The following is a 16,476-nucleotide window of genomic DNA, read 5'->3' as shown; positions in this document are numbered from 1 at the left end:
TGCTCCATTGTGGTGCTGAATGCTGTTTTAGTGACACTAATACAGAAAAATTTCCCTTTGCTATAGTATTTGATAGATTATATTTGTAATTCGATTATATGAGACAAGGACCTTTGTTCTTATGCTTTTAATTTACATTGAACATTTTGTGGTTACTGAGGGGTTTTTTTGAGTAACAAAATTTAATTAGTTGAGCAATTCAGCAACCTTGAAACTTTGGAATTCAGGGTGGAATAGCGGTTCTGAAAAAAAGGAAATATTTTCCTCTCCCCCTTATTCTTCTTATGTTTAAAATGTTCCAGATTGTGCAGTAACTAACTGATGATTGAGAAATTGCCTTACTGTTAATGCAGATTTTTACGTAAAAAATAACTGAGGGAGACTAGATGGTGTTGGGAATTGTTTGTAAGCTTTTAGAGTCTTTCCTTTTAAGTTTGTTTCACTTGAGCGCAGATTGATAGGAATCAAAAATTCTTAGGCTATGTCTACACTAACTCACATCTTCAAAATGGCCATGCAAATTCAGTACCTCATTAGCATGCTGCTGACCGCAGCTCTTCGAAATTGCTACATTTCGCTCCCATGAGGCTCGTCCAGGTGGGGGTCCTTTCTGAAAGGACCCCAGGAACTTCAAAATCAGCACATAGTAGTAAGGGGATTACAGAGTTGGCGGAGTCCTTTCAAAAAGGACCCCTGTTTGAACAAGCTGCGCAGAAGCAAAACGCAGCAATTTTGAAGAGCCGTGGCTGGTGGCATGCTAATGAGGCGCTGAATATGCATTACAGTGCCTCGTTAGTAATTAGTAAATTAGTAGATTTGTGCTAGTGTAGACATGGCCTTAGTGTCTGATATCTGTGAGTGGTCTATGTGGGAAAAAAAATTTTTTTGGGGGGTGACTTCAGCCCTATTACTGGGGACAAGGGTCCCCAGCCATATCAGAAAACTGCACAGTAAGCTCTGAATGGCACCATTAACAGCATTCTGAGAAGCCAGGTTACGAATTGGCAACTGTGAATATGGTTTTCACATATACCTGACACAGTGCTATATAGGCACTAAATGGATATAACATTATCCTCCTTATATCTAAAGCTAGTCTCTGTAGGCCAGGTTGACGTACATTTATGTGAAAACTTACACTGCCACTGTCCACGCCTCTGGAAGAGGCTACTTTGACAATCCCTGTGGGAACATTGAATTCGCATCCTGACAACTAATCTCCTGTACATGGAGTTTTGGAACTAACATTGGAATTGAACAGAAACAGTTTGGTTGAAGAAATAAGGTGACTAAAACAAAGATAAAATATGTACAAGTTTCTTTTTGGTTTTCCGTTTTGCTTTTTTGTGACGGATAGCTAAATGCACACTCATGAGGCTCGGTAAAATTAATGAGCTCCTAAATGGCCTGTTGCATTTAAATCATCCAAAATATAGATGGTGGTAAATATTATGAAGTGTCCTTATAATTTATCATTAATACATGAAATATTTGTTTTATTGATCATAAATGCAAGACTCATTAAACTTGAAAAAATTTGTAAGTGAGGGATGGAGCTAGGAAAGGGGCAGAAACAAGACTTGGGAGACTTAATCAGGATACCCCACAATAGAATAATTGCTACTTTGGTGGATAGGGTACACATGTAGGATATGAGGGTCACAAGTTCAAGTCTCCGCTCTGCCTTATTCAGAGCAATGAATCCCCCACATCTCATGCAAGTCTGTGGCCACTGAGCACTTAATTATTTTATACAAAGTAGAGTAACGGTTTTGAAAAACTTAAATGTTTTTTATGGACTGGCATTGTTTCCCAACCCGCCCTTGTTGTATCTAAACTGGATATTTTTTCCAAACCAATTGAAGGAAAAAAGGATTCAATTTGAAACTGTTGTGCAAGTTTTCCTGAGGTGCTCAGGAGTGCTGAAAAGCTTTGTTGGAATATCTTAGGTGTGTATGGCAGAGCAAAGAGAGAGAGAGAGATAACTGGGCAGAATTGGTAGGAAGTAACTAGAAATATATACTAACTTATGTCATTTTACCCTATTTTAGGCATTATTGGCTTCGGAACCAAAGAAGAGTAAAACAAACTTACTGAAAATGACAATGAATGAGTTAATATCTTTGGCTGTACCAGTGAATGAAACATCAAACATAATCCCTCAGGTGAGAAGTAAAACATACAAAGGTGCTAGGAAACAAAGTTCCAAAAACAGTCCTTTGTCAACCGATTAAAGCAAGTTGATATGTTTTTAAAAGTAGGTGCAGTTCATTTTTTATCTCCAAAAATGGTAAAGTTGAGTTTCTTTACGTATCCAGAAGTTGCAGAGCTGCAGGACTTTTTATGCAAATGAATGAGGCACGTACTGAATGAAAATTCTAAACATTATATATTGACTCATTTGATGTATTGATGCTTCAGTGCCCCTTCATGTGGTGAAAATATACTAACACCTTACAATAACCCCATCCAGGTTGTATTTCTCTAGTTTGTTAATGAGAGAGACTTGTGAGAGTGTACCAAATGCCTTACTAATGTTTTGGTATACCACATCTACTGCTTCCCCTTTATCCGTGCGGATTGTGTCAAAGAAAGCTATCAGGTTTGTTTGATATAATTTATACTTTACAAATTCATGCTGACTGTTATTTATCAGCATATTATCTTCTAGATGTTTGCAGACTGATTCCTTATTATATTATCTTTCTTGCTAGAAAAGTGAAGCTAAGTGGTCTGTAATTCTGCAGGTTGTCCTTATTTCCCTTTTTGTAGATTAAAACTTTATCTACCCTTTTCTAGTCTTCTGGAATCTTTCCCACATTCAATGACTTTTCAAAGATAATCACTAATGGCTCAGCTATCTCCTCAGCCAGCTCCTTTCGTATATTAGGATGCATTTCATCAGGCCCTGGTGAAGGCATCTAACTTGTGAAGAATTGAAGACATCTCATTTTTCCAAGTACTTTTAATTTGTTCTTTTCTTATTTATCCTCTGATCCTATTTAATTTTCACTGGCATTAACTATGTTACATATTCATTCACTACCTTCTTGGTGAAAACTGAAACAAAGAAATCTTTAAATACATTTTCTGTTGTTGTTTCTGTCCCACACACCCTGCCCCACCCATACACTGAGTAACAGTCATGCCCTGTCCTTGGTCTTCGTCTTGTTTTGTAATGTATTTGTAGAATGTTTTCTTATTATCCATTATGTCTCTTGTTTGTTCTTGTTTCATGTGTTAGCCTTTTCTGATTTTGTTCTTACATACTTGTTTTATTTGTTTACATTCATATCTTTTAGTCTGACCCATTTTCCACTTTTTGTAGGACTCCTTTTTTTTTTTTTTCTTTTTTTTGAATTGAAGGTATTCTGGTTAGCCAGTGTAGACTCATGCCATACTGTCTCCCTGATTATGCCCTCTCTCTTTTTCCTACTAAGTGGGATAGTTTGCTCTTGTGCATTTCTTTCTTTTGGTTTTCGCCAAAAAGGTAGAATCAAAAACAAGTCCCAGATTACTGTGTAACTCTGTTCCCTGGGTCATCTGTTTCCCATACTTTTTGCTGTTTATGTCAGGGTGCTGAGATTTGGCCATGTCAGGGGAATACACAGTGTTGTTGCTGGTGATGGTGGTCTTTGCTGACTATGGAATGCAGCTTTGTGTAAAAGTGGCAGGTCTGTGGGTTGGCTCTGTCAGTTTTACTCTCCCTGTCCTTCTGGTATGCTTGCTGCAGCTCCTTGGCCTTCATGCAGTGCTTCTGTTGATACCTGTCACATGAAGAATCTGCTTGTAGATGTTGACATTTCTACAGCTGGTTCAGAGCTGAGCTCTTCTTCGCACAGGTGCAGGAGATCCAGTATCTCTTGTCTGCACTAAGGAGGAGTGTGTCTGACTTGTGTAGCTAACATCAACTGAGCAGTTGCACGCAATAATGGGGAGCTGCTGTGTGTGTGTTCCAAGCAGTCAGGAAAAGGAATTTCAAAAATTCTTGAAGCTTTTTGTAGGGGTAGGGCACAGGGCTACTGGTATCTGTGATCCTTTGGCAGTTGTTCACAATATTGACCAGAGTGGTCAGTCTGGGCATTGTAGGACAGCTACTGGAGGAAAGTGTTAACATAAGTACCACAATGTCCACATTTGCACTGCATCAGTCTAAGTACATCAACTGTGACTCTGTGCTGCTCATGGAGCTGGGGTTCCTATGTTGACATAACAAGACGCTCACATCTGTAGGAGTCAGATTATGAGTGCACAGTTAGGTTGATGGAAGGTACCTTTGTGGTATAGACCACGAAGAACTTTGTGGTATAGACCAGGCCTGAATCAAAAACTATCTAATTTTTTTTTATCGTTGATTGACAAATTTCAGCATGATGTAACTGAAACTCAGAAAATGATGGTCAAACTGACTTTACTTATAAAGTTCAATGCTTCAGATAGTTCTGAAAATGCTTTGAAAATTATGTCCTTATTGTAACTGAAGAAAACACCACTTTTATGGATTTTAAGGTGAAAATTCAAAACATTGTTTTTTTCCCCTCACAGGTTCATGCTTTAAATATCCTGAGGGCCTTGTTTAGAGATACCCGTTTTGGTGAAAACATTATGCCTTTTATAGCAGGTGGAATACAAGCAGCAATTTTAGGTTTTACATCCCCCATCTGGGCCGTAAGTTAATCCTTAATATATTGTATTAGGTTGGAGAAACATGTGGTGATAGTGCTACTTCAGAGCATTTGTAATATTTGACAATTATTGTACCACAGCTAATGGAATTATTTTGAAATGACTATTGATCTGTTACTACAGAATGTTATATTATGGCGCACGCAATACTAGATGTGCAGAGATTCACTCGTTTCTTAATCCCATCATGCTGGAATAGAAAACATCAGTATTCCTTTACAGATTATATGACTGAGAAGGTGTTTTGGTAATATTTATCTAAGAACCTCTTAATTAGATATTATAAAAAACATAGCATTTTTGGCTAATTAACAGAATTGATTTTTGTTGTTTGGACACTGCAGTGTCTTGTAAATACCTTTGAAAATGTTCTTAAATGTGTACTTCATGAACAAAGAGTCTGTTAACATTTAGATATGGGTTAGGAAAATAAAATGGGAGAAAGTAGAAAAACTTCTTTAAAAAAAATCAGAAAATTCAGCTATAAAAAGTCCTGCATCTACAGTATCACTATATCTGGGCTTCCACACCTGTGCTTGTTGCAGAATGGAGTATAGTTTTATATTGCTACTGCTCCCTCCCTCTTCTATGAGGCAGACAAGGACCTCTTTTCAAGGAGGACTGGAAAAAAGATAGAACTTGAGTCATACGATTAGCCTCATAAAACAGAGAGCTGGCATTCACCTGCTGAGGAGAATGCAGAAGAACCCAGCAATTGTTGAAGAAAAAATTCCTATGTAAGGAATAAGAAAGGAGAATTTGCTTATTAGTAGACTTTCCAGTTGCCTGTTATACTATTATGTATCCTTATCTGCTGTCAACCATTAAAAATCCATTCCACACATAAACAGACAAACAAAAAAACAAAAACAAAAACACTGGGTTTAACCCCATAAAGTGTTGCCAGTAAAACTGAAGAGTAGCAATGTGGAAGACCCTATTTTGAATAAAATTCTTATGAATGTTGTGGGGTGAAAGATTATAGTTTTGGGAGATGTTTTTGAGATTGTCCCTGGGCTAAAGACATTGGAGCCACTGCTAGACACTCCTCCCTTATTTTAAAGATAGGAAAATAGGGAAGAGGTTAGTGATTTATCCACAGTTACAAAGGAAATATGTGGCAGAATAGGGATGGATGCCGCATTTCTTGCTTCCTAGCCCATATCTTTTAATCTCTAAACCAAACAATCTCTTCCGTTAAACTCTTTTAGGACAGTGAAGTTCATTAAACTATTTGTCTGTTCCATTCGCATGTTAAATATTGTACAGCAAACTGTTTTCACTTTCTATAGCTTTACATTTATAACTCGATTAAGGATTGTTTGTCTTGTCTGTGCTGTTTTACAAAATTCTATATTTAAATTACATCTAAATTTAAAATCCAGTTTATAGTGCTGATTGATAGCTGCCTAATATCTGTTTCATGTTTCTTTATACGTTAGGTGAGAAATTCCTCTACTCTGCTGTTTAGTACCCTGATTACAAGAATTTTTGGTGTTAAAAGAGGGAAGGATGAAAATTCAAAAAAAAATAGGTAATATTTATTTGATGCTATCATTACTTTTGCAAAGCTTTGCCTCAGCCAAGACTAATTTGAAAGTGTTTCTTGCTTTTTGGATTTATCTAAAGAATAATGTAAAAAATGAAAAATCTAGGTTATTGGCTTTGTTGTCAATAATTGATCTCTTGAGTCAAAAATATCTCCTATAATGCAGTGAACACTGGTTTTCATATAAAATTTAATTTACAAAAAGGTCCTGATTCTGAAAGATACTGAGCATCTAACGTTCAAAAGCTCCAGTGGGAGTTACATTGGTGGTTATATCCTGGAATCAGACCCCAAAATGATCCATCAGAAGTTTAGTATTTGATCCTTGATTTTCAGATTATCACTATTCCCAGGGAATTACAATTTATTCATTTTTGAAATGTCTGCTATTTTAACTATAAAGTGACTTATCATGCTGGTCTTCTGAAATAATTTCTTTGTGTGTATGATACGATAAACTATGGATGTTCCGGCTCTAGTGGTAGTCAGTAGAGTGGCTCATGGGGAGAGCTGATATATTTGTTGATGGCAGCCACACACATTGCTGTTGTTGACACTTATTGCTGCTCTGTAATTGCATGAATTCCATGATAAATAGAGAAAATACCATAATTACTACCCAAAATAACAGCAGTTGGTCGTCGTCGTCATCGTTGTCATCATCATCATTATCATCATCATCATCATCATCATCAATAACCATGGGCTCAGCACCCATTGGTGTCTACTGACTCTCTCATTATTCCTTTCCATCGTTCCTTGTCCAGCACGGAGTGACTTTGGTGCAGAGCTAGTCTACCGAACCTATCTACTATATCATCTAGTCATTCTCTGTGGGGCCTGCCTCTGCTATTCGAACCGCCCATTATGCCAAATACTAAGGTCTTGATTTTTCGTACGTTGTTCATTCTGCAAATATGCCCGAATAATTGTAGCTTCTGTTTTATAACCTGCTGCAGCAGGTTCTCTTTCGGCTGTATCGTTCTATATAATTTCTCATTGGTGACCTTCTGCATCCATCCTATTCTCAGAATCTTTCTATAACAACTCCTTTCGAATGCCAATAGTCTTCTTTTTGAGTCTTTCATTATCACCCATTACTCACATCCATACAACATGCCACTGAATACGTTTTCAAGATGCTCAGCTTTGTTCCTAAGCTAATCGCTTTGCTTTTCCAGATCTTATCTATCACCTTCAAACTCACCCTTGCTTTCGCTATTCTAGTTGCTATTTCCTTCGTACAGTCTAGATCATATGGTATATTGCTCCCCAGATATGTGAACTTCTCTGCATTTTCTAGTTCAATACCATCTGCACTGATCTTCCTTCCTTTTTCCTTATCTCCAAATACCATTGTTTTTGTTTTATCGATGTGCATAATCAGTCCGTACTGCTTCCCTTGTTCGTTTAGCACCTGCACCACTAGCATCTCCTCATCTTCCTCAATGATAACTATATCATCCACGAACTTCAAGTTGTTAATTCTTTTCCGGTGCACAGATATCCCTTCAACCTCTTCCTTGATCTTGTCCATCGCTCTCTCCAGATGCGTGATGAAGATATTGGTGATATTGACTCTCCTTGTCTCTTACCTCTACTTGTTTTAAACCAACTTCCCAAATCCCTGCATGTTCTCACCACTGCCACCGCATTGTTGTTGATATCCTTCAACAATTCTATCAGTCTGCTATCCACTCCATATGGCTCCAACGCTGCCCAAGTCACCTTCTGATCTATACTGTCAAATGTCTTTTGAAAATCGATGAAGCAAGCGTATACATTCTTGTTCTTTCATCGAGCTTTCTCCGCTATCAGTCTTAGTGTTAATATCTGCTGTATGGTACTTCTATCTTTTCTGAACCCCGCTTGCTTGTCTGCTGTACATTCTTCTATCTGCAATCTTAGTTTCTCAGTCAGTATAATCATCAGCACCTTGCCTAAATGACTTGGTAGGGCAATCGTTCTGTAGTTCTTGCACTCCAGTGTACTTCCTTTCTTGTGCATTGTCACTAGCATGGATCTTGTCTGTTCCTTAGGTGCTTTCCCTTCTTTCCATGCTGTATTGCATAGTCCACGTATTTTCTGAATCATGCTTTCTCCACCGGATTTGATCATCTCTCCCATGATTTTATCATTTTCTGGGCTCTTGTTGTTCTTTAGTCGTTTCACTGCTTTTTCTACTTCCTTCTTCGAAATATTGGTCTCACTCTCAATTCTCAGTGGAGATCTCTTTCAGTTCCTCAATCAGTCTCTCTGAGACACTTGGGTTCTACTGTGCTTTGTATAGATTGGTGCAGTATCTCATCCATCGGTGCCCAGTCTTCTCCCTGTTCATGAGCACTTCTTTGTTGTCATCTTTGATTGTCATCTGCTTTGGTTGCCGTTTCCTATTAATATTCCTAATCATCTTATACACCTCCTTGGTCTTAACATTCACTGTAATAACTCTCTGTATCTTCCCATTGCTCCTTTAACCATTTCTCCTTATCCTTTATGGCTGCTTTCCTCACCTCATTGCATTTCACCCTATATTGCTGTTCCGCCATCTCAGAAACATCTCTTCTGATCTTCAATACTCTCTTCTCTTGTACCAACTTCAGTGTCTCCTGAGCAATCCACTTCTTATCGATCTTCTTTTCTTCTGGAGTAGTCTGCTTAATTGCTGCTTCTGTGTAGATGGCTATCCCTGTGACTCTCTTATCTAGGTCTTTCTCTGTGGTGATATTCTTAATCTTCTCTTCGAGCACTGCTCTGTATGCGTTCCCTGTTTGTTTGTTCCTCACCTAGCCTGACCACGTCTCTTCTTTTCTTAAACTATCTTACATTTTCTTTTGAGTTGTATCTTGATGTTTGCAATCACTAGACTGTGGTCCAAGTCTGCATGCACTCCTTGGAAAGTTCGGCACTGCTGTACTGATGTTACCCATCTTCTTCTTATCAAAATCATATCTATCATGTTCTTGGACTTCCTGTCATTCAGTCACCATGTCCATTTCCTACAGTGCTTGTGTTGGAATCTCATGTTGCAGATCACCATCTCATGCTCCATAGCACACTCTAGTAGTTTTTCACCTTGTTCGTTTCTTTCTCCATATCGAAACCTTCCCATGACACTCTCCCAATCTTCGTTTTTTGTTTCAACCTTCACATTCCAATCTCCTCCAATGATCAACATATCTTTCTTTGGTATCTCCTCCACTGTCTTTGTTAAGTCTTTATAGAATAGCCCAGTCTCTTCCTCCATACTGTCCGCCGTGGATGCATACACCTGAATGACTGAGATATTGAATGGTTTTGCTTTGAATCTCACTACCATTATTCTGGCACTCAGCTGTTTGTATCCTAATAATGCTCCTGTAGCTGGTTTGCTAAGAGGGATTCTGATTCCTGCTTCATGCTTCGTTTCATTGCCTGACCAAATGACTTCACAACCGCACATCTCTCCTGAAGCCGTCCAACGCATCTCTGCCAGTCCAAGTATGTCACATCGGTATCTCTCCATCTCCTTCTGAAGCAGCTCTAATTTTCCAGTTGCCCACAGTGTTCGGAAGTTTCATGTTCCAATTGATAGCATATGTGTTATTTGTAATTTTCTTTCCGTAGCCAGCTTATCTATCCAGCCCCGATTGCGTGATTGATATCACGCACCTTGTTTATCTGGGTGACGTCCGAGCCAGCATCTTTTATCATTTAGTCATACTGGCATTGGATTTCATTCGTATTGTTGTTTCACGGTCAGTGCATCGACACTCATCTGACCAACCCTCCTCCTTCATCCAGGCTTGGGACTGGCATGGAGCTCATAGTGGCTTCATGGCAGAGTTAAAATAACAGCAGTACCATACCCTTATTAGTTACTATGGTTGTATTCATGTTGGATGATGAAAGTGGGGTCAACTCCCCAATACAGCTGAGAAAGGGGAGGTCTTGACTTAATTGGCATCATACAGACTTTATGGGATGGGTGTCATGATTGCAAATTTAAATGTGGAGGAATATAGTTTTCTCAAGATGGACAGGCAGGATAAAAAGGAAAGAGATGTTGAATTATAGGTCCAGAATGTATTGAGTTGTTCTGCAGTCTGAAAAGAGGAGAGACACAAACCAGTTGGAAGTCTCTGGGTAAAGATAAAATGGGTTAAAAAATGAAGAATGGTGTCATTGCCAGACGTTTATGTCAAACATCAAATCAGGAAGAGAAGGTAGATGGGGCATTTCTAGAACAAATCACAGCATTATCCAAGACAGAAGACTCAGTAGTAGTGGGGGACTTCAACGCATGGACACCTGTTGCAAAAGTAATACAGCCAAACCCAAAGTTTCCCTTAAGCTGTCAGCGTCTACTGGGGGTAACTTTTTATTTCTGAAAGTGGAAGATGTAATCCAAGGGATAGATGTTTCAGACATGCAGGTGACCAATGGTATATTGAGTCTGAAGGTGTAAAGCAGTTCAGGGGAAAGTGATCATCAAGTGATATATACCATAAAGTGATGTATACCATAATCCTAAGAAGGGGAAGGAGTGAGCAGCAGAATGAGGACAGTGGATTTCAAAAACCAGGCTCTAAGAACTGATAGATAAGGTACCTCAGGAAGCATATTTAAGATTAAAGGAATGAGAAGAGCTGGCAGTTTCTAAAAGAGCAAATATTAAAGACACAGCCAGAAATTATCCTGATGCAAAGAAAAGGTAGGAAGAATAATAGGAGGACATTATGGCTCCATCAAGAGTTCTTCAGTGACCTGAAATTTAAAAAAAAAATGTTTTGCAAAAAGTGGAAACATAGAATCTTAGACTACTAGGACTGTAAGGGACCTTGAGAGGTCGTCGAGTCCAGCCCCCTGCCCTCATGGCAGGACCAAATACTGTCTAGACCATCCCTGATAGACATTTATCTAATCTGTTCTTAAATATCTCCAGAGATGGAGATTCCACAACCTCCCTAGGCAATTTATTCCAGTGTTTGACCACCCTGACAGTTAGGAACTTTTTCCTAATGTCCAACCTAAACCTCCCTTGCTGCAGTTTAAGCCCACTGAGTCTTGGTCTATCCTCAGAGGCCAAGAAGAACAAGTTTGCTTCCTCCTCCTTATGACACCCTTTCAGATACCTCAAAACTGCTTATGTCCCCCCTTCAGCTTCTTTCTTCCAAACTAAACAAGCCCAATTCTTTCAGCCTTTCTTCATAGGTCATGTTCTCTAGACCTTTGATCATCCTTATTGCTCTTTTCTGGACCCTTTCCAGTTTCTCCATATCTTTCTTGAAATGCGGTGCCCAGAACTGGACACAATACTCCAACGGAGGCCTAACCAGCGCAGAGTAGAGTGGAAGAATGACTTTTCATGTCTTGCTCACAACACACCTGTAAATGCATCCCAGAATCATGTTTGCTTTTTTTTTTTTTTTTTTTTTTTTTTTTGTAACGGCCCCACACTGTTGAGTCATATTTAGCTTCTGGTCTGCTATAACCCCTTGATCACTTTCTGCCATACTCCTTCCTAGACAGTCGCTTCCCATTCTGTATGTGTGAAACTGATTGTTCCTTCCTAAGTGGAGCACTTTGCATTTGTCTTTATTAAACTTCATCCTGTTTGCCTCAGACCATTTCTCCAATTTGTCCAGATCATTTTGAATTTTGACCCTATCCTCCAAAGTAGTTGCAACCCCTTCTACCTTGGTATCATCTGCAAACTTAATAAGCTTACTTTCTGTGCCAATATCTAAATCATTGATGAAGATATTGAACAGAACCAGTCCTAAAACAGACCCCTGCGAAACACCACTTTTTATACCTTTCCAGCAGGGTTGAGGACCATTAATAAGTACTCTCTGAGCATGGTGTCAAGTATCGGAGGGGTAGCCGTGTTAGTCTGGATCTGTAACAGCAACGAAGGGTCCTGTGGCACCTTATAGACTAACAGAAAAGTTTTGAGCATGAGCTTTCGTGAGCACAGGCTCAAAACTTTTCTGTTAGTCTGTAAGGTGCCACAGGACCCTTCGTCTCTGAGCATGGTTATCCAGCCAGTTTTGCATCCACTTTATAGTAGCCCCATCTAAGTTGTATTTGCCTAGTTTATTGATAAGAATATCATGCAAGACTGTATCAAATGCCTTACTAAAGTCTAGGTATACCACATCAACCGCTTCTTCCTTATCCACAAGACTTGTTATCCTATCAAAGAAAGCTATCAGATTGTTTTGACATGATTTGTTTTTTACAAATCAATACTGGCTGTTCCCTATCACCTAACCACCTTCCAAGTGTTTGTAGATGATTTCCTAAATTGCTTGTTCCATTATCTTTCCCCGCACAGACGTTAAACTGACTAGTCTGTAATTTTCTGCATTGTTCTTTTTCCCCTTTTTATAGATGGGCACTATATTTGCCTTTTTCCAGTCTTCTGGAATCTCTCCTGTCTCCCATGATTTTCCAAAGATGATAGCTAAAGGCTCACATACCTCGTCTATCGGCTCCTTGAGTATTCTAGGATGCATTTCATTAGGCCTTGGTGACTTGCAGACATCTAACTTTTCTAAGTGATTTTTAACTGGTTCTTTTTTTTATTTTATCTTCTAAACCTACCCGTTTCCCACGAGCATTCACATGGTTACTACTCAAATGGATTGGGGTGGAAGCAGTAGATACGAGAGATCTTGGCTTTAGTTAGGCTTTTGAGGCAGTCCCACAGGGTAGTCTCATAAACAAACTAGGGGAAATAACTGTCTGAATGCCATCATAAGGTGAGCGTATGTCTGCTTGAAAGATTGGTCTTAGAATAGTTATCAGTCATATGCTATCAGATTGTGACAATGCTTCGACTAGAGTCCTACAAAGGTCAGTGCTGGATCTGGTAACATTAAATACATTCAATTCATTACTTGGATTAGAGAGCAGAGAGTATGCTTATAAAATTTGCAGATTACATAAAACTGGGAGTGTTTGCAAGCACTTTGGAGTACTGGATTAGAATTCAAAAGGACCTTGACAAATTGGAGAATTTGTCTAAATTCAACAAGATGTAATTCAAGAAAGCCAAGCTCATCTTTCACCTAGAAAGGATAAATTGAGTGTACCATTATGAAATAGCAGTAACAGATTAGGTGGAAGGACTGATTAAAATAATTTTGGAATTACAGTGGTTTATAAATTGAATGACAATCAGTAATGTGAAAGCAGATGCAAAAAAAGGCTAATATTATTCTGGTTTGTGTGTAAGACCAGGAGGCAGTTGTCCTGTTTTATTCTGTACTGGCGAGACCACAGCTGGAGTGCTGTGTCCCATTCTTGGCACCACACTGATTAGGAAAGATGAGGACAAACTTTCTGTATAAAAACAAGTACACAAAGGGAACATCCTGCAATACACACTTATTTCATATTTGTAAATTATAAGGCACATCAGAATACAGATGTTTCATTTTCAGTCACGTTGTCATTTTCACCTCTTCAAGTAGCATTGTGAACCTTTCCATTTTGGTGCAAATCCTGTGTAAAAGACTGGAAAATAAATATAAGATTGAGGTCTGTTCAGGTTTTTCAAAAGAATGCAGCTTTGATGAAGTTGCACATTAGTGTTTGTTGGAGGTAGCTTCTACAGGAAGTCTTCATTCTGTCATTTCTCTGTTTCTGGGTGCTTGACTCTGCAACCTCAGTGTTCTTTTAAACCAGGGGTATTTTAATATGAAATGAGTGCTGTCAACTTAAATTGCACTTTTTTCACTGTTAAAGTAATACCTGGTGATTGCTATAAAAAAAGATTAGAGTAGAACTTACTTTTTTGTCTTTTCAGATTATTGCATTTGATATGACTTTAGGTGCAGAGAGTTGTATTTCCCCCCTTGTATAGTCAGTGAGCTACTCTCACACAATTAGTCAGAGAAAAAACCTATTTAATAGAAGAGGAGAATGAGTGTAGAACCATGAAAATTGTCAGGGCTTTAGGGAGGTGTGTGACCTGAATCTGCCATCAGCTTTTTTTCCTCTAATTTCACTTGGTTTCAACTTTTTGGCAATTAATTTATAGGAAAATGGTTTGTTTGCTAGCTTATTTTTACTGTTTGTCTCATAGAGTAATGAATTAATCTAATTTCACTTCCTGTTTAAAATGGTTATTCTTCAGAAATTTCATCACTTTTCTAATGCCACTAGATGTCGCTATTGGTGCATATCTTATCATACAATACTCACAGTATAATTGCAATTACACCGTAAGATCATCATTAGGTCATATGTACAATTTTCTTATCCTTCCACATATTTTCCAGTATGTTAAACTCCTTATATTAAATCTAATGAATGTTTATTTTAAACTTTTAACAGTTTGTTATTTAAAACTTGAAAATTTCAACATCGCAAGTTAGGCAGTAAGTTGAAATTAGCCTGGTTTTCAGATGTATTGAACACCTGAGGTCCCATTTTGTTTTGGGAGCAGGGTGTTTATTACTTCTGGAAATTAGGCTACTTTTATAGGTGCCTAAATATAGGTTTAGTGACCTATATTGAGGTATTTGTGTATTACTTTTGTGATCAAACTACACGGATGGTAAAACAATATAACTGTCTAGTTATCAGGCAATGCTCTCAATTTGTTGGCAACTCAGGTGGAACTAATGGTGGTAACATAACGATTCTGTGTTGTTGCTGTATAACTATTCCAGTTTAATAATTCAAAAAAAATTGCTTGTTGAAAAATCCCACTAGCAAAATAATCTTGTATTCTGTATATTGTAGTATGTGCTTTAAAATACATCAGAAATGGATTTTCAGAAATAATATTTATGTTTAGGAGTTAGAAATTTAACGTGGAACGAGAATGCCAGGTTATTTAGATAACATTGCTATATTAGCTTATTTTCATTTTGCTTCTGTTTCATGTTTGGTATAGAAGCACTATGTGTACTCAACATTACCTGAACTTTGCACTGTCAGATCTGAGACAGATGCTTGTGCACTGCTGATTTACTTTTTACACTATCCTCAAGTCCTCTGCAGGGACTTGAATGTGGGTTTTCTCCCTTGCAGAGAGTACCCTTATCACTGAGCAATTCACTGTTCTGGGTGGTTGATCTTGGTCTCTCTGTGACCAAAAATCCTGTCTGAAAAATTTCTGTTTAGACAGGCAAACAGACAGACACACAAAGGTGTGTATTGGGTGGGTGGCTTTCTGCCAGTTCTGGGGGAGGCTATTTTCAGCGTATTTTTAGACTTCTTTCATATTCTAGTTATTGAATTTGTCTATCATTGGCATCTTTCCTAATGATTCAGTCACTGTGAACTACATGATGACATGAATTATAGTATAATAAAATTATTGCAGTCACCACAAGTTGTCCTCACTGATGTCCAAGTTCAATGACACAGTAGCTTTTTGGATGAAAATGTCAGCAGTCTTATTTACCTCTAGATTTTGTGGTATTTAAGTGATGCAGGTTAAGGACAGCTACATTATTCAGTTGCATCCGTCCCTGCCTTGACTGAAGATAATTTCTGAGTTCCGGATGAAACAGGCACAGGCTGCTTATGTATTTGCACTACTGACTCCAAGATCTCTTTCTTGATGGGTAGCATTTAATTTAGGTACTGTCGTTTTGTATGTGTACAGTTGAGATTATATTTTGCCGTATGCATATCTTTCATCTAACATTGAATTTTTTCTGTTGTTCTGTTCCCAAATCATCCAGTTTTGCAAGATCCCCTTGTAACACTTTGCAGTCTGTTTTGGACTTAACTATTTTGAAGAATTTTGTATTATCTGCAGACTTTGGCACCTTACTGTTTACCCCCTTTTTGCAGATCATTTAAGGTTATGTTAACTAGCACTATCCCAGTACAAACCCCTGAGGGACATCACTGTTGTTCTCCATTCTGAAAATGGATCATATATTCTGGCCATTTATTTGTTTTATCTGGAGTACTTTGGAATTGTTTCATGATCATTTAATGAGTCTTAATTTAATGTAATGACAAGCCTTTTGTTAACTTCATCACTCTGCCTCTGTGTATAAATTAATTCCCTGCTCCAAGGGCAGAAATTGGTAGCAGCACAGAGTCACAGCAGGATAGATGTGTTAGTCTATAAAAATCAAAAACAACAAGCAGTTCTTTGGCACCTTCGAGACTATAAATTTATGAGGTCATGAGCTTTTGAGGACACGTTTGATCAGATGGATAGAAATAACAGATTCCAGGGCACATATATAGTGCAGCAAAAAAGTTTAAAAAAAAAAAAAAAAAGA

At 38.2% G+C, this 16,476-nt stretch overlaps 1 protein-coding gene across 4 annotated transcripts in view; it reads left to right on the top strand.

Moving 5' to 3' along the window:
* Window positions 1-16,476, top strand: part of THADA (THADA armadillo repeat containing) — a 310,355-nt gene that overhangs the window by 67,313 nt on the left and 226,566 nt on the right. For all 4 annotated transcript variants that reach the window (XM_074989608.1, XM_074989609.1, XM_074989610.1 and 1 more), the window contains 3 exons: window positions 2,052-2,165; window positions 4,546-4,668; window positions 6,129-6,220. In XM_074989608.1, coding sequence (XP_074845709.1) covers window positions 2,052-2,165; window positions 4,546-4,668; window positions 6,129-6,220 — 329 coding nt within the window. The remainder of the gene's footprint in view (window positions 1-2,051; window positions 2,166-4,545; window positions 4,669-6,128; window positions 6,221-16,476) is intronic.

The sequence above is a fragment of the Carettochelys insculpta genome, chromosome 3 (assembly GCF_033958435.1).
Source record: "Carettochelys insculpta isolate YL-2023 chromosome 3, ASM3395843v1, whole genome shotgun sequence".
Classification (NCBI taxonomy): domain Eukaryota; kingdom Metazoa; phylum Chordata; order Testudines; family Carettochelyidae; genus Carettochelys; species Carettochelys insculpta.
This window is presented reverse-complemented; position numbering and strand designations above follow the sequence as displayed.